The 24,879-nt window shown below is 42.3% G+C and overlaps 1 protein-coding gene across 1 annotated transcript; it reads right to left on the minus strand.

The window, feature by feature from the left end:
- Window positions 1-12,163: 12,163 nt before the first annotated feature.
- Window positions 12,164-24,583, minus strand: LOC307122441 (uncharacterized protein; the record flags this gene model as incomplete). The annotated part of the gene is made up of 3 exons (XM_079846426.1): window positions 12,164-12,195; window positions 18,069-18,683; window positions 24,379-24,583. The coding sequence occupies 3 exons, from the start codon at window positions 24,581-24,583 to the stop codon at window positions 12,164-12,166; spliced, it is 852 nt and encodes a 283-aa protein (XP_079702552.1).
- Window positions 24,584-24,879: the final 296 nt, after the last annotated feature.

Here is a 24,879-nt window from a genome sequence, read left to right on the forward strand (position 1 = left end):
CGACCCCCAGTACTGCATCTGGCCCACAGCGGAGGCACCAAACGCGGCGCGAGATTAAGCAGAAGGGGGGTAAGCGTGAGGGTATCCGGCTAGGCTAGGCAGCTTTCCCCACAATAAACTGGATTACATTCGATTACTGCTGTTGTGTCTTTGTTTGCGCTGTGTACTCAATGCGTGTCACTGACGCTTTTCATATGATTGGAACATATCTAAAAATAATGCTATAATCAACACTTACGTTCATCTCGCTGTAATGGTACATTGCATGTGTTACAAAGTTGGTAATAATGACGAAGACGGACTCGGCGTGACTGGGACTCGTGTTTATTCAGAACTCTCAGATACAAACACAATAAACTCGCGCTGACTGACAGCGCTCTCATAACTCAGTAGTTACTATAAATAACTGTTAGCAATCGCTCCGTCTCTGGTACGTTAGTGATGTCCGGTTCGCGAACTAATCATTCTTTTGAACCGGTTCTTTTTAGTGAACCGAATCAGTTCACCAAATCGGACTGAATCGTTCTAAAGGGTTCGCGTCTCGAGTCAGCGCTGATCCATAATTTACTAAAGTTACTAACTTTCTGACATGAGTGACAGCCCCTCCGACTAGAAATAAACTAATAACCTGAAGTATATTCTAGTAACTAAACAGTTCACTGAACTGAGACGTGCTGAGAGAACTGATGAGAAGTGAACTCAGGTCCATCCGTCTCTCTGGCAGCAGCTCGTGCGTCGTAGACCTCGTTAAACCACGCCCCCTCCGCTCATTTCAAATGCAAAGATGTCAGCCAATTACAACAGTGGGCGTTTTTACTGAAGTCTCACAGCAGACACGCCTCTTGAAACAGGGCATTCAGCCACAGGGCAAACATCAGTATTGAAAAAAAGCCTTTTATTTCTAAATTATCACATTTTATGATGTACAAATCATACTAACAATATAAGTACACCTCAGGAAACATTATAAAATAATAGAAAAATGCCATGCCATGGGACCTTTAAGAGACTATTATTGTCTCTTCAACACTTTGAAGTGTATGTGGGTTCTAGTTTATTGCCATTGAAAGTTTTTACGGATCACAATCCATTGAGTTTTCTTGCAAAAATGCAAAATTCTAATCCACGCATTATTATAGGTGGGCATTGATTGTACAAGAGTTCAATACTGAAATTTGTAATAAGAAGGGTAAAGAGAATGTGTTGGCAGATGTGTTGTCACGCTCTGTATAGGGATAATGTTGACTCTTAGTGGGGGGGTCACAGAATTATGTAATTCCATTTATGTATATATCGGTTCTTTGCTTTCTTTACATTGCTATTCTTTGTTCTTTTTTTGCTTTGCTGTTTTTGTCAAACAGGAATCTTGCTACCAGCTGCGGGATGATTCCGCCTCTTTCCATGATTGGACTACAATAATTGAAGAGGGTTTAAAACCATCCTTTCCGCTTCCAGATGGCGAGCTGTTGCGATTCCGGGCCGGTCGCACTTCTCCTGTCGCCCCTACAGCCGCCAGACCTCCATTACATATTCTATTGATTCTGTTTAAAGGAGGTTTTTGTAGGGTTGACCTGCCCTCTATTTTCGAAATTCCATTTGTTTTGTTTTTTGTTAGAAAATACAGAATCTCATGTATTAGATGTGGTTCAAACCCTTTCATTGGTAGTCATTTTCAGCACATCATTGAACAAACTCTGGATGCTGCTGATAAATGTTTTCATAATTTGAAAATTGTATGTGAATGCACAGACACATTTCTGTGTGTGTGTGTGTGTGTGTGTGTGTGTGTGTGTGTGTGTGTGTGTGTGTGTGTGTGTGTGTGTGTGTGTGTGTGTGTGTGTGTGTGCGTTTATGTCTGCGTTTCAGTGCAATTTATGAAATATTTTACTGTTTATAGTAATCTTTTGCCTTGTGTGAAAAAAACAGGTTAAACAGAGTCTTACAGGCAGAGATACTGTAGTTTAAGTATGTTGATTTAACCTTTTTAACCAGTGTTTATCTTTTTGCAGAGAAGATAAGCTCATTAAAACAAAAACTGATGATGTGACTAGTGACTCCACGGAGAAATAGGACTCCAAGCTGGACTTAAAGACTCCAAAACTTTTTCCATGTCCACAAGTCTACCAATCCAGCAAATATTGACTGTGAGGTAGAAAATTGACGCTGATTTATGTAGATTGCTTGGTCTTCTGGAAATCCTGGAAAATAGAGTGTACACCTTGAAAGAACCAAGAATGCCAAGTCATATGTAAAGCCTGCAGTACTACACTGTAACTCACTGAAGGACATGCTGAGCAAAAGGCGAATGTCCTCAGAGTGGGCTGTCAAATGTGAACAATTCAACAACACTGCAAACATCCATGGAGTTGACAGTGTCTTTCCAGTATTTATTGGAGATGAAGCATACTCTAATCCGCGGTATTCCTTTTCTCAGTATTCACAAATACAACAGACAACTGGAGTCAGTTTGGGAGAACTAGAGTGACATTTGATGCAGTGGTAGGACGGTGGAACCATTAGTGTCAAGGAACTGGAAGATCACACCGTTGTGTACATCGAATGATGGGGATATGGTGGATTTTCCCCAGGGTCCCCTGGCCCCCTTGTGTCCACCTCTGATATTCAAGTAGAGGACATAGACGATTTGGAGACTCGCATGGTTGAAAGCGGCATCATGTGCTAGCCACACAATATGAACACACAAAAAAATTGCCGCTCAAAACATAAACTCATCCCATCCCTCTAGGAATTACCTTTGACACTGAGAACCACCACCATGTTTTGCTCCCTCAGAAAACACCTGCCCCTACTGTCTCCGGCCTACCCTTCCAGCACTCAATCCAACCAAAGTTGTAACCAGCCAAGCTGTGGTGTATGGGATAAAGTATGTCCGAAAAGGTAAGTCAAAAAGCAAGTTTATTGTTAATATTTTCACTTTCTAACTTTCCTTGTATAACACTGTCTTTTAAACAAAACATTAAGTAGTCCTTGAACACATTCGCACTAGGGGTTTAACGGTACACGTATTCGTACCGAACCGTTTCGGTCAACATGTCCTCCAACCAATACGCATAGCTGTCAACCCTCCAGTTTTTTCCGGGTTTCTCATGTATTTTAGCTCTTTTCCCGCTGTCTTCCTGTTTTAGTATTTTCCCGTAAAATATCCTGTATTTTTCCGCTCTGATCGTGTTAACCCAGAACACGCAACTATCTGTGTCTGTGAAGTGGCTTGCACTTGGGTTGCTAGACCTCCAGTCCAGCAGGCGGCAGTACACAGACAGTAGCTTAGGCCAGCGTTTCCCAACCGGGGTGCCGTCTGACGAGAGCAGGGGTGCCGTGTAAAAGTCGCAAAAGTCCTTCAAATATATTTTTTTGTTCGAATTTTGTAGACTTTGTTCATTGCATGTGTGGCAGGATGGACTGTGGTTGGACTCAGTCCCTCCTCCCCATTTAGTTATATTGGCTTTATTCTTTCTAGCCGGTTTACTATTGGCTCGTGGTGGCCAATCAGGTCAGGAGGAGCATGTTATAGCTCGAACGTAACCCTGGGTAGTGCGTGACGCTGAAGGCTCGTGTTGTTTGGGTCCACCCAGTTTTTGGTGGTGTCGCAGAATTCCTTGCTTTGTTGCGGCTACCCCGTTTTCCACCGGATTGAACGGAATAACGTGTCATTGTTGACTCGCGCACTGCGTATTGCCTGCGAGATTCATGTGTCAGCGTGCTGTTGCTCAGGGATAGCTACCATCGCAAGGAAGCGTTTGCGGCCTGCCTTGGGACAACTGCTGCTTTGTTTGTGTTGTGAATACACGTCTCTTCTAAATGCGGAACTTTTTGCCGAGTCCGAGTTAATGGACTGAGGTCATCTTTCATATAAATCGCCTCATTGGCCACTTGTGTGCCCGGCTGAGATTGCCGTTTTTCAGCAGGAAGACCCTACCATTCAGGAAGCTTTGGTCTTTTGGAGGCGGGGGGAACGGCCTAGCTCTCAAGAGCGCAAACAGGTCCCACCACAGACGTTGGCCCTGCTGAAACAGTGGGACCGTTTAGTGGAGTGGGATGGTGGGGTTTACCGTAAGGTCTTCCGTTCAGACGGGGGAGAAATAGTATGGCAATTGTTGCTGCCCGAGGCCATGCAAAAAGAAGTATTAACACATGCCCATCAGCAGCATGGCCACCAGGGAACCGAAAGGACCCTGGAGCTTTTGCGGCAGTGGTGTTTTTGGCCAGGTATGGCTTCGGATGTGGCACGCTGGTGTCAGTTGTGCGAAAGATGTCAGGTTGCCAAAAACAATCATCCTGCTGCACAGAGTTTCATGGGCCACCTGCTGGCGGGGCGACCCAATGAAATCTTGGCAATTGATTTTACTACTCTAGAGCCAGCTAGGAGTGGGCAGGAGAATGTCTTGATAATGACTGATATTTTTAGCAAGTATACGTTGGCGGTCCCGACTAGCGATCAACGTGCCCCTACAGTGGCACGGGTGCTGGTGGGGGAGTGGTTTTCAAAGTTTGGGGTCCCTGGCCGAATTCATTCGGACCAGGGCCGCAGTTTTGAAAATGGGCTTATTCAGCAGCTTTGTGGTTTATATGGGATCCAGAAGACGCGCACTACTCCGTATCACCCAGCTGGAAACGGGCAGTGCGAACGTTTTAATAGGACCATGCACAACCTGTTACGAACCTTACCAGTCTCACAAAAAAGAGACTGGAACACTTGCTTGCCCCAAATCTTGTATTGTTATAATACCACCCCCCACCAGGCCACAGGGGAGTCACCATTCTTCTTGATGTTCGGGCAAGAACCACGGTTACCGTTGGATTTTCTATTGGGTAATGTCCCTGAGCCCTCTGGGGTCACTGTTCATGAATGGATCCAAGAACATCAGGCTCGGTTGCACCTTGCATTTCATGGAGCCAGAGAGCGGCTGCAAGCAGCAGCTACACGCCGTAAGACAAACCATGACCAGCGAGTTCGAGAGGTACCGTTACAGGAGGGCCAGTTAGTATATCACCGTGATCTCAGTGTAAGGGGGCGCCACAAAATTCATGACATGTGGAGCTCAGTCAGGCACCAGGTACTGAAAGCACCGAAAGAGGGTGGCACGGTATATACCGTGGCACCAGTAGGTGACCTGAGCAAGGCTCGGCAGGTGCATCGCTCCCTGTTGAAACCGGTGGTTTGTGAGAATGTGCCAATGCCCCTGCCTCCTGTTACCAACCAAACTGTCACCCAGCCATCCACTTCATATGTAACCCGGCAGGATGAATGGCTGGGCAATTATGACTTGATGATCCAGGGCCAGCCAGCGTTCGAATCTGAGTCTCCGGCAACGGGGTTAGTTATTAACGATCACAGTATGTCGCCCCTTTCAGCTCCTCAAGTGGATGTGAGTTGTTCACCACTTCCTGGTGTGGCTGTGTTGCCTGGCCTTTCGGATGGGACGGAAGTGAGAGTACGACAGTCCTCCCGGTCAACGGCTGGACAACACTCTAATCCCCACCATCTCCCAAGATCAATGTGTTAGGGAGATGAGCACTGTTTCGTTAATACAAATGGTTCACCTGACTTATCCTTCTGGTGGCCCATCGTCGTGGCGCCGATTTAAAAGGCAGGGTAGATTGTGGCAGGATGGACTGTGGTTGGACTCAGTCCCTCCTCCCCATTTAGTTATATTGGCTTTATTCTTTCTAGCCGGTTTACTATTGGCTCGTGGTGGCCAATCAGGTCAGGAGGAGCATGTTATAGCTCGAACGTAACCCTGGGTAGTGCGTGACGCTGAAGGCTCGTGTTGTTTGGGTCCACCCAGTTTTTGGTGGTGTCGCAGAATTCCTTGCTTTGTTGCGGCTACCCCGTTTTCCACCGGATTGAACGGAATAACGTGTCATTGTTGACTCGCGCACTGCGTATTGCCTGCGAGATTCATGTGTCAGCGTGCTGTTGCTCAGGGATAGCTACCATCGCAAGGAAGCGTTTGCGGCCTGCCTTGGGACAACTGCTGCTTTGTTTGTGTTGTGAATACACGTCTCTTCTAAATGCAGAACTTTTCGCCGAGTCCGAGTTAATGGACTGAGGTCATCTTTCATACAGTCCCCTCCAAAAGTATTGGAACAGTGAGGACTATTCCTTTATTTTTTCTGTAGACTGAAAACATTTGGGTTTGACATCCAAAAATTTATATGAGACAAAAGATCAACATTTCAGCTTTTATTTCCAGGTATTTACATCTGGATCTGATACACAACTTAGAAGATATAACCTTTTGTTTGAACCCACCCATTTCTCATGTGACCAAAAGTATTGGAACAGATTAACTTAAAATAGATTAAAGTGAATAAGACTTAATATTTAGTTGAAAATCCTTTGCTTGCAATAACTGCATCAAGCCTATGACCCATTGACATCACCAAACTTTTGCATTCTTCGTTTGTAATGCTTTTCCAGGCTTCCACTGCAGCCTCTTTCAGTTGTTGTTTGTTTTGGGGGGTTACTCCCTTCAGTCTCTTTTTTAGCAGGTAAAATGCATGCTCTATAGGGTTTAAGTCTGGAGATTGACTTGGCCAGTCTAAAACCTTCCACTTTTTGCCCCTGATGAACTCCTTTGTTGCTTTGGCACTGTGTTTTGGGTCATTATCTTACTGCATGATGAAGGATCTCCCAATCAGTTTGGTTGCATTTTCCTGTAAATTGGCAGACAAAATGTTTCTGTACACTTCAGAGTTCATTTTGCTGCTGCCATCATGTGTTACATCATCAAAGAAGATCAATGAGCCCGTCCCAGAAGAAGCCATGCAAGCCCAAGCCATGACATTACCTCCACCGTGTTTCACAGATGAGCTTGTATGTTTGGGGTCATGAGCAGATCCTTTTTTTCTCCAAACTTTAGCCTTTCCATCACTTTGGTAGAGGTTAATCTTTGTCTCATCAGTCCATAAAACTTTGCCCCAGAATGTTTGAGGCTTGTCTCTGTAGTTTTTGGCAAATTCCAGCCTGGCCTTCTAATTCTTCTTGCTAATGAGAGGTTTGCATCTTCTGGTGTAGCCACTGTACTTTTGTTCATGAAGTCTTCTGCGGACAGTAGACTGTGATACCTTCACTCCTGCCCTCTTGAGGTTGTTGCTGATGTCACTAACAGTTGTTTTAGGGTCTTTCTTTACAGCTCTCACAATGTTTCTGTCGTCAACAGCTGATGTTTTTCTTGGTCTACCCATTCGAGGTCTGTTACTTAGTACACCAGTGGTTTCTTTCTTCTTCAGGACATTCCAAATGGTTGTACTTGCTATGGTCAATGTTTGTGCAATAGCTCTGATTGATTTTCCATCTTCTCTCAGCTTCACAATTGCTTGTTTTTCACCCATTGACAGCTCTCTGGTTTTCATGTTGGTTACACGTCTAACTATAAATGCAGTCTGCACAGGCAAAACCCAAATCTGAAACTGAGGGCAGACATTTAGTGCTATTTATTGTTTGAATAATCAATGTAATAGGACACACCAGGGCAACAAAACACACCTGTCAGTCACATGTTCCAATACTTTTGGTCACATGAGAAATGGGTGGGTTCAAACAAAAGGTTATATCTTATAAGTTGTGTATCAAATCCAGATGTAAATGCCTGGAAATAAAAGCTGAAAGATTGATCTTTTGTCTCATATACATTTTTGGATGTCAAACCCAAATGTTTTCAGTCAACAGAAAAAATAAAGGAATATTCAAGATTCAAGATTCAAGAGTTTTATTTGTCACATACACAGTTATATACACAATATACAACTGGCAGTGAAATGTAAACAGGTCCGCTCCATGGACAGTGCAAATAACAGTTACAAGAACACAAGGGAAATTAAAATAGAAATAGAATAAAATTAGAATAAAAGTATTAACATAAGTAGAGTTATAAATAAATCAAGTAAGATAAAAATAGGAAATAAGATAAAAATAAAAAAATAAAATTAAAATATAAAATATAAAGTAAGTGGATATGATAAGTGAGATAAACTGTAGACTTAAAAATAAGTGGTTAACATAATATATATATATATTTATATATAGAGAAGTATAATGTGCAAGCAATAGGTATAATTGCAAATCGGAGTATAATGTGCAAACAGGAGTATGATGTGCAGACAGGTTTATTACAGGTTGTTACACAGTAACAATAGGAACGTAAAGTGCAGTGCAATGGCAGTATGTGAATGTTAATGTATAAACTGGATGTTTATGCGTGTGCGGGGTGAAGTGAAGTCACGTGACTGAGTTCAGGAGTCTGATGGCCTGGGGGAAGAAACTCCTCCTGAGTCTTTCAGTCTTTGCCATCAGGCTACGGAAGCGCTTACCAGATGGCAGCAGGGTGAAGTGAGAGTTTGCAGGGTGATTTATGTCTCTGATGATTTTGGTAGCTCTACCTCTGCAGCGTTTGGTGTAGATGTCCTGCAGAGGCGGGAGAGCTGAGCCTGAGATGCGCTCGGATAAGCGCACCACTCTTTGCAGGGCTTTGCAATCGTGACTGGTGCTGTTCCCGTACCACGCTGTGATGCACTGAGTCAGGACACTTTCTATCGCCCCTCGATAGAAAGTTTTCAGGATGGCTGGTGAAACCCTGAATTTCCTCAGCTGGCGCAGGTGGTACAGTCTTTGCCTGGCTTTTTTCACCTGTGTCTGGATGTGTGTAGTCCAGGTCAGATCCTCGGAGATGTTCACTCCCAGGTATTTGAAGCTGCTCACTCTCTCTACCGGTGTCCCGCTGATCATGAGAGGGGAGTATGACCGATGCTGTCTCTTCCTGAAGTCCACAATCAGTTCTTTGGTCTTGTTAACATTCAGAGAGAGACAGTTGTCCTGGCACCATGATGTCAGTTGCTCCACTTCGTCCAAGTATGCCGTCTCATTGTTGTTGGAGATGAGACCCAGGACAACAGTATCATCAGCAAACTTGATGATCGAGGTGGAGCTGTGTGTGGACAAACAGTCATGGGTGTAGAGAGAGTAGAGCAGGGGACTCAGCACACAGCCCTGTGGAGCTCCAACACTCAGGGTGATGGAGGTGGAGGTGAACTGGCCTACTCTCACCGCCTGGGGTCTGCCAGTGAGGAAATCTTCAATCCAGAGGCAGAGAGAAGAATTCAGGCCTAGATCCAGGAGTTTGTGTGTTAGCTTAATGGGAACTATGGTGTTAAAGGCTGAGCTATAGTCAATAAATAGCAGCCTGACATAGTTCCCACTTTTGCTGTCGATGTGAGTGAGGCAGGAGTGAAGGACGTGAGAAATGGCATCTTCAGTCGATCTATTGGGACGATAGGCAAACTGAAGAGGGTCCAAAGTGTCAGGAATGGAGGAGCAAATGTTGTTTTTAATGAGTCTCTCAAAGACCTTCATGACTAAAGATGTGAGAGCCACTGGACGATAGTCATTTAGGCAAGAGGGTTTACTGATCTTAGGTACAGGGATGATGGAGGATCGTTTGAAGGAGGTGGGGACAACAGATGTAGCAAGGGACTCGTTGAATATGGATGTAAAGAGCCCTGCGAGCTGATCAGCACAGGACCGCAGAACACGACCTGAAATACCATCCGGCCCAGCAGCTTTCCTGACATCCACACGTTTGAGTGCCCTCCGAACCTCGTCCTCCGAGACAGAGATCACGTGACCGTTGCTGCTCTGAGGGACTCTCTCTGACGCGTCACTCGCCGGAGTCGCGCTGCCGCGATTACCATCAAAGCGAGCGTAGAAAGAGTTTAACTCGTTCACCAGCAACGGATCAGCTCTCACCTCTGCAGAGGATTTAGTTCCAAAAGCACAGATGGTTCTCAGTCCCTGCCACATCCGCCGGGAGTCGTTGAGTTGGAAATGAGATTCCACTCTGTCTTTATAGCGGAGTTTTGCGGCTTTAACGGCGCGCCGGAGGGCGTAACATGAAGCTTTGTACTCCCTCATATCCCCCGTTAGGAGACCGGCATTGTAAGCGGTGGTGCGCGAGTTTACTGCAGTGCGAATTGAACTGTCCACCCACGGTTTCTGATTAGGGAAGGACGTTATAGTTATTGTTTGTGTGGCTTGCTCTGTCAGTGTGTTAATAAAGCAGAGCGCCACTTCTGTGAACTCGCTGACGTCTTCAGAACTCGCGCGGAACATGTCCCAGTCGACGTCATCAAGAGCTGCCTGTAGCGTGATCTCTGAATGGGATGACCAGCGTTTGACTTCCCTCCTCACCGGGGGCTCTTGAACGAGCCTTTGTTTATATTCCGGTGTGAGGAAAATGGCGGCATGGTCCGATTTGCCAAAAGCTGGCTGTGAACGAGCTTTGTAGGCGTTCTTAAACGGAGAGTAGCAATGATCCAGTGTGTTTGCTCCTCGTGTGGGACAGGAGACATGCTGGTGAAAGTTTGGCAATACTTTCTTTAGGTTAGCTTTGTTAAAATCACCCGCGACGATGAAAGCAGCGTCGGGGTGTTTGTTTATGAAGCCGCTGGTCACATCATGGAGGGCAGATAAAGCCAGCCCCGTGTCTGCCTGTGGTGGAATATAAACGGCAGTGGTGATGACCGAGGAAAACTCCCTCGGCAGGTAGAAAGGCCGGCACATGAGAGTTAAATGTTCCAAGTGAGGCGAGCAGGATCGCGAAAGAATGGAGATGTTCCTAGGATCGCACCATTTCTTGTTTATCATGAAACACACTCCACCGCCTTTAGATTTCCCGGTCTCGGCTGTTCTGTCCATCCGAAAAACAGAGAAGTTCTCGGACGGCGTCACGGCTGTATCCGGGACCGCTGGCGTGAGCCATGTTTCGGACAGACAATAGATGTTGCAGTCTCTCATGTCCCGTTGAAAACTTATCCTGGCTCTAAGATCGTCCATCTTATTCTCCAAGGATTGGACATTTGCGAGCAAAATGCTCGGGAGAGGAGGACTGAATGCTCTTTTTCTCAGTCTGTTGCGGATCCCAGCGCGTTTCCCGCGGTGTTTTTTGAATCTTCGCCGTCGACTCGAGTGGCCATTGTTCAACTCGGCGTCCCGGCGAATCTCAGATGGAAGATTGGAGAAAGTGTCCTGAAACAGGTCAGTGTAGCGGTAGCCAATTTCCAGAAGTGTTTTGCTGTCGTAACAGATCAAAGCAGATGATCCGTTGGAAAAAATAGAGAGTAAAAGAGAGTAGAATAATAAATAAAAGCAAAGTCTTAGCGGAGCGACCTGAACGGCGACCGAGCACGGCGGCGCCATCTTGCCATCGATGAAAAAGATGGTGTTTGCCTAGTATGGACTTGTAAATTAACTGATACCAGTGATTTAGGCGCCGGTTGTGTAACGAAGGCCATCCAACTAGTGAGTAAAGAGTGCAGTGGTGGGTGTTGTATGGGGCTTTAGTAATAAAGCGAATAGCACTGTGGTAAACAACGTCCAATTTCTTGAGTAAAGAATTAGAAGCAGTTCTGTATACAACATCACTAAAGTCAAGCATTGGGATGATGGTCATTTTCACAAGGGCCTGTTTTGCAGGAAGAGTAAATGAAGCTTTATTTCTGAATAGAAACCCGATCCTGGACTTGATCTTTGACTGAAGATGGTTTATGTGGGTTTGAAAGGAAAGCGAGGGGTCTAGCCAGACCCCTAGATATTTGTATTTCTCCACATATTCCAGCTTAGACCCATTCAAGGTGGTGATGTTTATTGGGCACGAAGATACAGAATGTGTCCGATTAAAAATCATGCATTTTGTTTTACTAGAATTTAGAGACAATTGAAGATCACAGAAGGCTAATTGAATGTCTTCAAAACTCTTTTGAAGTTTTTCTAAAACGTTGTCCAATGTTGAGCCTGAAGTGTACAGAACGGTATCGTCTGCATAGAGATGAATAAAAGAGTTGCCCGCAGCACGAGCGACATCATTAATATAAACAGAGAATAACATTGGGCCAAGAATCGAGCCTTGGGGCACCCCCATAGATACAGCCAAAGGCTCAGACAGCAAGCCCTCAGACTTAACACACTGAAATCTGTCAGTGAAATAATTAGAAAACCAGGAAAGGCACGTGTTTGAGAGACCCAGGGCCTTAAGTTTTCCAATGAGAATACTGTGGTTGACAGAATCGAAAGCTTTGGCCAAGTCAATGAAAACAGCAGCACAATGTTGTTTTTGGTCGAGAGCTGTTATAACATCGTTTAGGACCTTTAGTGTTGCTGAGGTGCACCCATGACCAACTCTGAAACCAGATTGCATATCAGAGAGGAAATGATGTGACTCAAGATGACCTATTATCTGTTTATTGACTTGACTTTCAAAGACTTTTGAAAGGCAGGGTAGGACGGAGATGAATGATGTAACAGTATCTGTGAGCTCGTCCAGATCAGTGGTAGCAGCTTCGAAAACAGTCCAATCAGTGCAATCGAAGCAGGCTTGTAAGTCCAGCTCTGCTTCATTAGTCCATCTTTTTACAGTCCTTATTACCGGTTTAGCTGATTTCAGTTTCTGCCTGTAGGTCGGTATAAGATGAACCACACAGTGATCAGAGAGCCCCAAAGCTGCCCGTGGGACGGAGTATTATGCATTCTTTATTGTTGTGTAACAGTGGTCCAGTATATTACTGTCTCTGGTGGGACATGTGCTGTCTGTATTTTGGCAGTTCACAGGAGAGATTTGCTCTGTTAAAATCCCCAAGAATGATTAAAAGAGAGTCTGGATACCTTTGTTCAGTCTCAGCTATTTGTTCAGCCAGCTGTTGTAGCGCCGCGCTCACACGCGCGTCTGGAGGAATGTAAACATTCACGAGGAAAACTCCCGCGGCGAGTAGAAAGGCTTAGTTTATGAAGTGCGCCTCTAGATTAGGAGAGCACATCTTCTTCAGCGTTTTTATTTTTGTTCGAGCTGAATAAAAAAAAATATTTTAAAAAATCTGGCCACGGGGGGCCCCTAGGCTGTGCGTTAATCCGCGCCTGAGTGTCGGTAATATCTATTGTATCTATTGACTGTCTGCTGAAAATCCACTGACTAGTAGCGTATGTTGGCCTGTAAGAGTCGTTCAACAGTATTTCTTAGTTTTTCACTTCATTTTGATGGGCCTAATGTAGCAACAGATGAATATATGGACCTCAAAGTAAACGGTGTAGTGATTTTTACTCAATTCACCGATGATGTAGTGATTTTTAGATCATGTGTCACTTAAGGTGTGGTTATGAGTGTATCAGATGAATCCCCCCCCCCCCCCAACCCAACCCAACACTCCCAATATAAGAACACTCCCAAAAGAACTGTTCAATAATTCAGAAATAATGTAAATTAAAGGGAGTTGGTCAGCTGATTTATCTGAAGGATTTGTGAGTCTGGACAACTAGTAGAGTCTTTGATCATCAACACATTGAAGACACAGTGTAATAAAATGAATGAAATTTATTAACAATAGATATGCAAGAGTAAATACTTCAACGATTAATAATGTTAGTAATGAATATGCACTTCCAAAGGATAGTAAACTAATAACCAAAAAGAAAAGTAATGAATGAAACAATAAGACCAATAAATGATGTGAACACAGAATAGATAAATGCAGTGCTGTTGAACAGAATGGAGCAATGGAAGAGAATTGTATGGGAATGCTTCTTACGGAAACCACCTAATGGTTCTGGCAAATGGTGATATATATATATATAGAACTACATATCCATAGAACTGTGATCCGACCAGTTTTAAAATCATGCAGTCTAAAGATGGCATTAAAGCTACACTGTGTGATATTTTCCGCCATCTAGTGGTGAAAAGGTATATGACCATCCAGTGAATTTTTGTTTCTGTTCCTCTCAATTCCGATTTCGTTTCAACTCCTACGGTGGCCGATTTAGTCCAAGATTAACATGGCTTCCAGTTCGACCTCGTCCACATTCGACACGGTGCCTGTGGGATATTCTGTGCGCAGTGGGATGGTTGGAACTCAACTGGCCTAATTATTCGGCTAGAAAGAACTGCAGCTAATCCAGAGTGAACTTTGATGATAGTAATGTTTATTCAGTCATCCAATTACAAGGCATAAACAGGTTTGCGTGGATATGTACATAAATGTGGTTTCTGTGAGAGAACAAATAAGGATGGTAAATATACATACACAGTTAAGAACTGTATAACTATACTTATAAATTACATTTGTAAAATGTAACCGTAAACCAGAGCTTATTGTACCATATATAGGCGCTAAAGGCAGCTGCATTAAAAGGAGCGGAGCTGCCGCTGCTGCTGCTAACAAGCGGTGTCCGGTTACAAAAGTGTGTGCGGCGCTGTAAGTCTGTAATGTAAGTCATTAACGTTAGCACTGCAGTGCGCTCTGTATAACAATTGTTAATATGCCGATCAGACCTGATACATATTTCCATCAACATACATTACAAGCAAATATTTTCTATAAACGAATAAACATTGTTGATAACAAAATAACTGAATGATTATTCAAATAGGTGAGCATTACGCTATTGTATGTTGACCATAGACTGTAAAAAAATTATGTTGACACAAAAATACTTCTGAGGTGACATCAACTGAATTACGCAATGACACTCTGAAACACATCTACAATGACAATAACTATTATTACTTACGGAGTTATTAACGCACAGAAATACCACACAAGGAAAAACAGACTTTTGAGGAATAAACAAGCCAGGAAAACTCCGTATAACTCTGTTACTGGACGCTGCTGAGATGAAAACTCTCTGCGCATGCACCAGACAAGTCTGAACAAGTTGACGCGCACATGCGCGAGGCAGAGAATTTTGTACAGTGCCATCGAGTATTAAAACAGGTTAAAACGCGAAAAGCGAAGCTTGAATTTACGGGTATGTCCCTCTTTGGCTAATGTACTTTCAAGATGGAGGGGCAACATGGCGACCACCGTTAGATCCCATTACCTTATGTATTTTCAATGGCATATTATAAACTTACGAGAATACTTTATTACTTGAAAGAAGTAAATATACATTAATGAGCACATATATTTTTGAAAGAACTAAGTGTTTTTAGCTAAGAATAGACTAAAAAAGTTACACAGTGTAGCTTTAAGGTTATTTTTAAATCTGAAACCCTTTCCACACTGACCACATATTAATGGCGTCTCTCCAGTGTGAATTATCATGTGGTAATTAAGGGTTCATTTACATCTTAAACCCTTTCAACACTGATCACATGTAAATGGCTTTTCTCCAGTGTGAACATTCATGTGTTCCCTAAGGCTTACTTTCCATGTGAAGCTATTCCCACATAAGCCACGTTTCCACCGCAGGAACTTTCCCCAGGAACTAGGAACTTTGGGCTGGTACTCTGTGTGTTTCAACCGCAGGAACCAGGGTCTAAATGAAGTTCCGGGTAAATATTTCCCCCTCCAAGAGGCCCTGCTCCCGGGCTAGTACTTTTTCAAAGTTCAGGAACTTTCGGGGGTGGGACTTGGATGCTGAACATGCTGATTGGTTGAACTCACGCAGCGTTTTATTTCAACCGACATTTTTAAAAGTCTTTCGCGAGATTTGTTCTGCGTTCAGTAAATATCAGTCTTGCTCTTTCTGTCTGATGGCGCGTGTTCATCTCAGCCATCTCACGGTCAATGTCCGTAATAGCTGATAATAACATACGTTGTCTTATTTTAAATCTAGCTTTACGAGCTTTCAGAATACGCTTTAGTATCAGTGCTCGTCTCTTTTCCACCGTTTTGTTAAAGGGGTGGTAAACCACGATTTCACTATTCTAACTTTAGCTAGCGTGTAATGTTGCTGCTTGAGGATAAACAACATCTGCAAAGTTACAACGTTCAAAGTTTAAAGCAAAGGGAGATATTTGCTTTTAAAGAAATCCATTTCTAAGAACTACAGCAAACGGCCAGTAGGCGACTACACACATTCCTCCAGGGTTGGTGACATCACTAGGCTCAATATTTACATAAACCTCTCCTCCGAGAATATTAAATAAGGGGGGTGAGGCCATTTTGTATCGCGGCGCTGTTGTGGTATAGTTAGGCTGGAGTGTTGTTGCCGCGATGCCGAGGAAACGCTGTTATATTCATCCGGATTGCAGGTCTGGGGTACTTGCTTTGTTCAGGCTTCATAGGGACAGGGGTGCGTTGCAGAGCGTTTAACATACAGCATGTTATATGCACATGTGTATGAGACAGAAGGGAACAGGCACGTGCGGGGCTCCCGCAGCACATCTCACGGAGGGAAACTTTCACAATGTTCGCGAGTTCAACACCGGATTTGCTCAACGTCAGCTGCGTGAGACAAACGCGGCCAGTGTGTGAATGCACGACGCGCGCGGGGCTCCCTCCCGCAGCACATTTCACGGAGGAAAACTTTCACAATGTTCGCGAGTTCAATACAGGATATGCACAACGGCTTGACCTGAAAGCTGGATTTACAAACAGAAGCTGTTTACGGGCCACAACCTGTAAGTCTGATTTATTTTTCATCGATGTGTTTTCCTGTAATAGGTTGTAGCAAGGAAGTAAACAGATGACAACACTGTTCTGCAAACCAGTCTGTTAAATGCTTATTCATACTTAATGTTATCCGACGAACACCTAACGTTACAAACACTAACGTTAAAATCTCAACAGCGAACTTGGCATTAGTGTAAATGATTCTTTGATTAGAGCTTTTATGTATTATTTATCTACAGGCTTGCTAAACATGGTTCTGTGTGTGATTTGGCTACTATAGTAAAGCCAGTGTTTAGTGTTTTGGGTTAGTTCTTGCGACAGATATTTGGCTATAATCGTTCTAAAAATACAAAAGTAACAGTGCCATTCAGTAGCGATCACTATAGATCCGCAGTCTTTACTCATTAGGACTGAACAGGTTCTGCTCGATCATCTTTACTAAAATGTTCTGGGTCTGATTCGGGCTCAGATTGGTATGGTTTTATTGACGCCATCGTTTCTAATACTGACCAAAGCACAGTCTACCGGTAAGGGGCATGACGTTTCCGACAAACGTGCACTGCGGTTAGCGAATCACAACACACTGGGCCAGCTAACCAATCTGAGCCCATTGCGTATTTTTGAGGGACTGGCTTCATACAACCCGGAAAGCATCAGACCGTTTTACAAGGAGGGACAGAGCAGTGTAGAATAAATGTCAAATATATGAAAAATAATGATTTTTTTTTTTAAAACGAAGCATGAACACATGTTACAGTGCACCCCACAAACACAATCAAGCCTTCAAAACAATGTGTTTTACCACCCCTTTAATGACCTCTTTATTAAAACAATACATAACTACCAAAAGCAGCGCTGCTTGCATCTCCTCCATACTTGTTATTGTTGCAGACAGTGTCGCGCAAAAATTATTACTGTCTTACGCTGACTGGGAGGAGCAGCCGCGCGCAGGGTTCCTGTAAAAAAAGTTCCTGGTACAAATTGTTCCGGATAATTTCGGTGGAAACGCGGCTATAGAGTGCAGGTGTGAGGCTTCTTTCTGTTGTGAACTCTCACGTGGACTTTAAGGCTTCCTTGTTGATTGAAACTCTTTCCACACTGTTGGCAGGTGTAAGGCTTCTCTCCAGTGTGAATACTCATGTGACTGTCAAGGATTTCTTTACATCTGAATCTGTTTCCACACTGTTGGCAGGTGAAAGGCTTCTCTCCAGTGTGAATTCTCATGTGGACTTCAAGGTTTCCTTTATGTCTGAAACTCTTTCCACACTGTTGGCAGGTGTAAGGCTTCTCTCCAGTGTGAATTCTCATGTGGACTTCAAGGTGTCCTTTATGTCTGAAATTATTTCCACACTGTTGGCAGGTGAAAGGTTTCTCTCCAGTGTGAACTCTCATGTGCCTGTCAATGATTTCTTTACGTCTGAAACTCTTTCCACACTGTTGGCAGGTGAAAGGCTTCTCTCCAGTGTGAATATTCATGTGGACTTCAAGGTGTCCTTTATGTCTGAAATTATTTCCACACTGTTGGCAGGTGAAAGGTTTCTCTCCAGTGTGAACTCTCATGTGCCTGTCAATGATTTCTTTACGTCTGAAACTCTTTCCACACTGTTGGCAGGTGAAAGGCTTCTCTCCAGTGTGAATATTCATGTGGACTTCAAGGTTTCCTTTACGTCTGAAACTCTTTCCACACTGTTGGCAGGTGAAAGGTTTCTCTCCAGTGTGAACTCTCATGTGCCTGTCAATGATTTCTTTACGTCTGAAACTCTTTCCACACTGTTGGCAGGTGAAAGGTTTCTCTCCAGTGTGAATTCTCATGTGGACTTCAAGGTTTCCTTTATGTCTGTAACTCTTTCCACACTGTTGGCAGGTGTAAGGCTTCTCTCCAGTGTGAATACTCATGTGGACTTCAAGGTTTCCTTTATGATTGAAACGCTTTCCACACTGTTGGCAGGTGAAAGGCTTCTCTCCAGTGTGAATATTCATGTGAACGTTAAAGTTTCCTTTACGTCTGAAACTCTTTCCACACTGTTGGCAGGTGAAAGGCTTCTCTCCAGTGTGAATTCTCATGTGAACGTTAAAGTTTCCTTTGTGTGTGAAACTCTTTCCACACTGTTGGCAGGTGGAATAACTTTTAGTTCCTGTCTTTTGAGCTCTTTTTTGTGAGGAAGTATTTTTAGCCTGTGTCGATCTTTCTCCAGTCATGAAATCATGATGTTTATCATAATGGGCTTTCTTTTCTTTCCTTTCATTAAGTACATGACTTGCCTCTTTCAATGCCATGAGATCTAGGGCAAAAACAGACACAAAACAATTTAGACATTTAAAGCATCAATAGCAGGGTATAGGGTAGTATGATATATAACCTATCCTATCCTAGGGATCTGGGGTGGGCAGCTTTGGTTCTGGAGGGCCACTGTCTTGCAGAGTTACGCTTTAATGAAAGACGCCTGCCTTTAATTTCAAACAGTCTTGAAGATTTAAAGTTAAATTTGGGGGTTGGGTTGAATTTTACAGGTGTGTTTGATCAAGGAAGGAGTAGTGCTGGGCGGTTTGACCAACAATCATGCTTTTTGCTGGAGTTTGGTGATTTAACAGAAGTTTTTATTAGTACAATAGCTCTAATGTACAATACTAATATATTTATTAGTTCATGTTATCGCAAACTTTTATTTTGACTGGTTGTTATAAAGACCTGTGATTTCCTGGGTATATGAAATGACAAATGTCAAAAGTTTTATCAAATTGAACGGTAAACTGTTCATTAAGTGACTGACACTACAGATGAAGTTCATGTGCCCTCATATAGTGAAACAGCAGATGCTGAACAGTTTGTGTAGTAGTAGACAAAACCGCAGCGTTCATTTAGGGCAGAACAAACAGACCTCAGATTTCTGTCTTTATGAGCTTTAATATTCACAGACACTGTACAATAAATAAGATATTGATATGGACTATTCATTATTTTGATCTATTCATCCAAAAACTTTGTGACCATCCACTTTATAGAGAAAGCTCCATTTGTGAATGGATTCCGTGATTAATTTTTTTTTTTATCAAAAATCTATATCACCCATATATAACTTTTCATGCCATTGATGAGATTTTCTATCATTTATGACACAATGCTTTGCCGCCATTGACAGGAGTTTCCGGCAGTCTATGTTTTCACTGGTGTCATAGGGGACGCTATGACATCTTCTGAATCAGTACAGAATCTCCGGATCGTAACACAACAAAGAAGAAGCAGAAACAAGTGATAGAAGCTTTGATCAAGTACATGCAAACTAATGCAATCATCAAACATTATTCAGCAAAGCTTTTTAACGTTACTGAATGAAATGTTGAACCCATCAAGAGGTATTAGAAATATGAAAGGTATAAGAAGTATACATTGCAAGTTTTCACCAACATTCACCGTGGATTTAATATAATAGCGCTAACTGTAACAATGGTATTGTGGCGGAAATAGTCCAATGTTTTTACATTATTCATTTCAAGGTTCCTAGATTGAAATTCAAGCACTTTCAAGTGCTTCACACTTTTTCAACACTTTACACCAGAAGTCCGTCTGCAGGAAGCTATATATTTAACTTTATACGGTGTTAAATATGGATATTTTTCTTACTCAAATCCATCGTTTCACTTCAGAATGCATTTATTAACTCCCGGAGCTGTATGGATTACTTTTCTGTAATGGATGGATGCTCATTGTTGGCTCAAATTTTGGGCTGCCATTTACTACCACTATAATGCTTGGATTAGACAGGACATTTTTTAAAGGGGTCATGAATTGAGAAATCAACTTTCGATATATAAAATGTCATGGTAATATAATAATATTCTGTAAGTTTCAGAGCTGAAAACTTCCTTGTTCATTTCACTGTGGATTCGTTTGTAAACAAGACACAGGTCGAGACTGGATTTGCAGACAGACTGAGATTAAAAACAATGCTGTGCCATTTGGATCCAACAGGAATGAAGCAACACACCAATGTGAGTAAAACAGGTTTTTTTATGTGTGATAGTGTTGCATTGTTACAGATCGTTTGATATCTAGTTATTATATGTCTAACTAAACATAACTTACCACACTGTCACAGGCTGGAGTATCCTTTGTATTTGAGGTGTTGTTGGTTCATTGTCCTGTGTTTTGAGATCAGACTAGAACATGTACGGGCCAGGGCTTGCAAAACCCGACGTCCAAAATGTATCCCCGGCCTGCCCGATGGGCTATCTTAAATAGTGAAATAACATTCCTTTCTTGATGTGCATTATTCAGTGTCTTGACTTGATATTTAAATAAAAAATACAATAGCTGAAGCTTTGAACATGCTGATTTGTCTGCTGTGAAGTTTTGCTGATGCACGTGTGCACTTGTGTGTGTGTGTGTGTGTGTGTGTGTGTTAGTGATGCAGTTTGCGGTTATATCCACTGATCAGATGGGCCAATAAAAATAGCATTCCAATAAATTGCGGGTGGATGAGAAGTAAAAAAAATTGTGTTTTTTTTTATAAAGACATTTTGTGAACCCTGTGGACGAATCTTTTTCTCACACGCTTTCAAAACAATTCCCACATGTACTGATGGGGGAGCTGAAGCTTATTATAATATGCAAAACTGTAATCCAATCATAGCTGTGGGCGTTTACTTCAAGGTTTTCAATGCGGCACGCCCATAAAAAGCAAGCATTTCAGGAGCTAGGCTCAACTAAAATAACAGGGTATAAAATAGCATATTACTTATTCATTATGATGTTTTTGAACGTAAAAACTATCCGAACATCATAAGTTGACTTCAGGCAACAGTATAATTTTATTTTTTAAAAGCCAGTTCGTGACCCCTTTAATATAAATACGATTGTATTTGTCTGAAAAAAGATCATATGTCATATTCACCTAGGATGGCTTGAGGGTGATTTATGGATGAACTATCCCTTTAATGCATGATGAGGAGGATAGTCTGAGTGGCCAAAGACTCTCCAAGGATCACACATGGAGAGTCGCAGAGATTACTTGAGTCTCATATCAAATACCCACAGATAATTAAAAAAAATTAAAATCACCTGACAGCCTCAGCTTAGGGGTAACGATTCACTCGTTTTCTCAATGCATCGATCTTGAAACATGTATTTTTGAATCGTTGATTTTGGTCAATAATCGAGTTAAAATGCTTAGAATCGAATGAATCGTGATTCAATACTTTAAAATAAACATTAGACTATACTACATGCATGAATTAATGGAGACGTTGCACCGTGATCATTGCACGCCCTCACAGCTCTCCTTCACAGACACACTGAACTCTTTACCACCTTTCACTGGATTGCGCTCACGCTCCGTCCGTAGCTCTCAACTTATGTTCATTATCTGTAGTCATTTGTTGTCTCCATCTGCTTGTTTGATTGTAATAATAAGCAGGCTGACTGTAACGTTGTTTTTCAATTGATTGTACTATTGTACTTCTTTGTAAAGCAACCTTGGGTTCTAGAAGGCGCTATAAAAAAAACATTAATATTATTATTAATAAACTAAATGACAGCATGCTGAAGACTGGTGTGCAAACGGTAGCTCAGGTAAGTCAAAAAACACATGAGGAGAAGTGTTAGGATAATATGACGGACATGCCCATTCGGACAGGATTAGATTTCTCAGAGGACCGCTGAATTTGCCGAAAAACAGTATGTAATTTACCCTGGAGGTTGTGGGAGAAAAAAAGACTTTGCGATTTTAATCCTGTCCAAATCTGCCAAGTACAAATTTCTCTAACGTCCCCCTGAAAAACTAGTCCTGTCTGAATAGAGTTTACATTGAGTGTGTTTACATGCACGTTCTTAAGCCTGGAATTCCCTCCCTCTATCTCTACGCGACACCGCTAAAAACATACATTACAGTATATTTCCAACCATCCTCTGCCTAGGTTTTTTTTTCTTTCTTTCTCCTCCCCCCTCTTCCCTGTATATTTGTATGTCTATGTTCTACATTGTTCTTCATTGATACTATGTTTACGTATGTATTTTCTTGTACAGCGACCTTGAGCTTGGGAAAGGCGCTATATAAATAAAAAGTATTATTATTATTAAGCAGATTATGCTTAATAAGCCGACAACGAACATGGTCATGTAAATGCGGTAATCCGTTTTCTTTTATCGGAGTACGGTCATAAACGGCTTAAACATAAACAGGTTGACACAGGTAGCTTTTTGCCTCTTACCCCGATTTTGCGCAGCATGTAAACGCATTAACCTGCTTTCTGTGGGCTTATTGAAGTGCGCATGTGGGATACGTGACAGGAACGCATCCTTAGAGCAGATTTAAACGCATCCAGACAGAGCGAGCGTTTTGTATGAAAGAAAGAAGGAAATTTGTCACAAACACAGACTCTTTGGCCTAGTCCACACGTACATGGGTATTTTTATAAACCGTGTATTTCCCTCCGCCGTTTAAAAAAATAAAAATAAAATCGCGTCCACATGAAAACGCATTACACACTAGGAAGCGCTGTCAAGAGCATGCCAAACCAACAAGTGGCAATATAACCCTAACCATAAAGCCATGCCAATCAGAAGCCTGGAAATAAGGTTATTGCCGGTTCCGGTTCTGACACAACAAGCCAAAATCTCTGGTTTCACGGTCCACAAGACACAAGTGCAACCAGAGTTTCTAAAAATCTTCACCCTGGCCAGAGTTTTCAAAAAAGTTCGGTTTCAGTCTCTGGATACTGCATTTAAGCGTGGACGAATGGCCAAACCGCATAGAAAAAGATGCGGTTTTGAAAATTGGACAGGGCTTTAAGACCCAGAACATTTGCAAAAATGTGTTCTCATCTCATGCAGCAGAAGTAGAAGAGGTTTAGTTAAAACGCTGCATCTGTAACTGCATGAGAGAATAATATGAGTCCTAAATTTCCACATGTTGCAAGCTTTATTTAACTTTATTACAACTGACATAACATTAGGAATACTCGGAGTCAGATACGGAAATTATTATTTTACACGTCACTTCAAGGAAATAATCCGATTTATTAATTAAGTCATGTAAACGCGGTTTACTTGCGTTGGCAGTTTACTGGTGTGCATGTAAACGTGCTCAATGTTTTGGGTAAAGATGCACATCATTAATGTTGTTTTTTCTAGGACCCGTTTATAAGACATGTTTACAGCCTGGTACAAATTGTGGTTTTGGTCTATACGGCTAATTTTGCCCTTCATGACGACTGTGAGGGGGGTGAATTTTTTTATACATTATACACTATTACATTATATAAAGCATTAAAGTTCTGCATAATTAAGGGCGTGGCCACTTTGAGTGACAGGTGGATAGCCGTTTATCTGCTGTCTGTTAGTCATCGCGTCACTTAAGCTCCGCCCACGTGCCGCCTTTTTGCCCATTTTCATTTATCCGGGAGTGACGCGCTGCCAAGATGCAGCCAAGACCAGCTCGACCCTACTTTGAGCTTCAGAACGGCTCATCAGAATCCTATGGGTGACGTCACGGACACTACCTCCATATTTTTTTACAGTCTATTGTGACAAGTCTCCCGAGCTCTCATCAGCGTTGCCCTGGAAACAAACACGTCCTCATTTGACGATGTACATCTGGGAACACAACAATGCGGCGGCAGTGTAGTAACGTGATGGCAGAAGCTGCTGAGCGCCAACCTTACTTCTGTACCCCACAGCCTCGGTTTGGTTTAAGGAAGTGACGTAGGTGAATAAGGCGTATTAATAAAGCCCCAGTATTACAGATCATTAACTAAAAAAAGTTGGTTTAGGGTTTAGTTACCCTTTATTTATGTTCAGGGATATTAAAATGTTTATAGCAAGTAGATATTGGGTTTAAAACACTAAATTATTGTTTTGTTTAGGGTACTTAAGTATTAAATCGTTGTATGGTTATACTTCTGTATATTCTCTATTTCTGTAGAGCTGGAGATTTTAATAATGATCAAATGAGTGAGTTCAGCTTTGAGAATGAAACCAACCTGTTTGTTCCTCAGTTTCTTCATCTTTCACTCTGAATGTTTCTTCAATCTTCACGTCTTGACTCTCCTCTTTTTCTGTTTGTTCCTCAGTTTCTTCATCTTTCACTCTCAATGTTTCTTCAATCTTCACGTCTTCACTCTCCTCTTTTTCTGTTTGTTCCTCAGTTTCTTCATCTTTCACTCTGAATGTTTCCTCAATCTTCATGTCTTGACTCTCCTCTTTAATAAACTCCATCTTTATAATAGTGTCACGTGGATCTCAGTCACTTCACCCAGAGTTTATCTTAGTGTTTGTCCTGTTTAAGATGATATAAAAATAAAAAAACAGAAAGGAAAGCAAAATCAAATTTCAATTTCTGAGTGTCTCAATCAGTTCAGTCACTGGTAAGAGTCAGAGAGGGATTACAGACACATCATGGCATTTATGATCAACATTTGATATTTAATGAATTACAGATTTTATTTTAAGGATTGCACTTTCATGAAAACATTTGCAGTTAG

This window comes from Gobio gobio (genome assembly GCF_949357685.1).
Source record: "Gobio gobio genome assembly, contig: scaffold_112, whole genome shotgun sequence".
NCBI lineage: Eukaryota > Metazoa > Chordata > Actinopteri > Cypriniformes > Gobionidae > Gobio > Gobio gobio.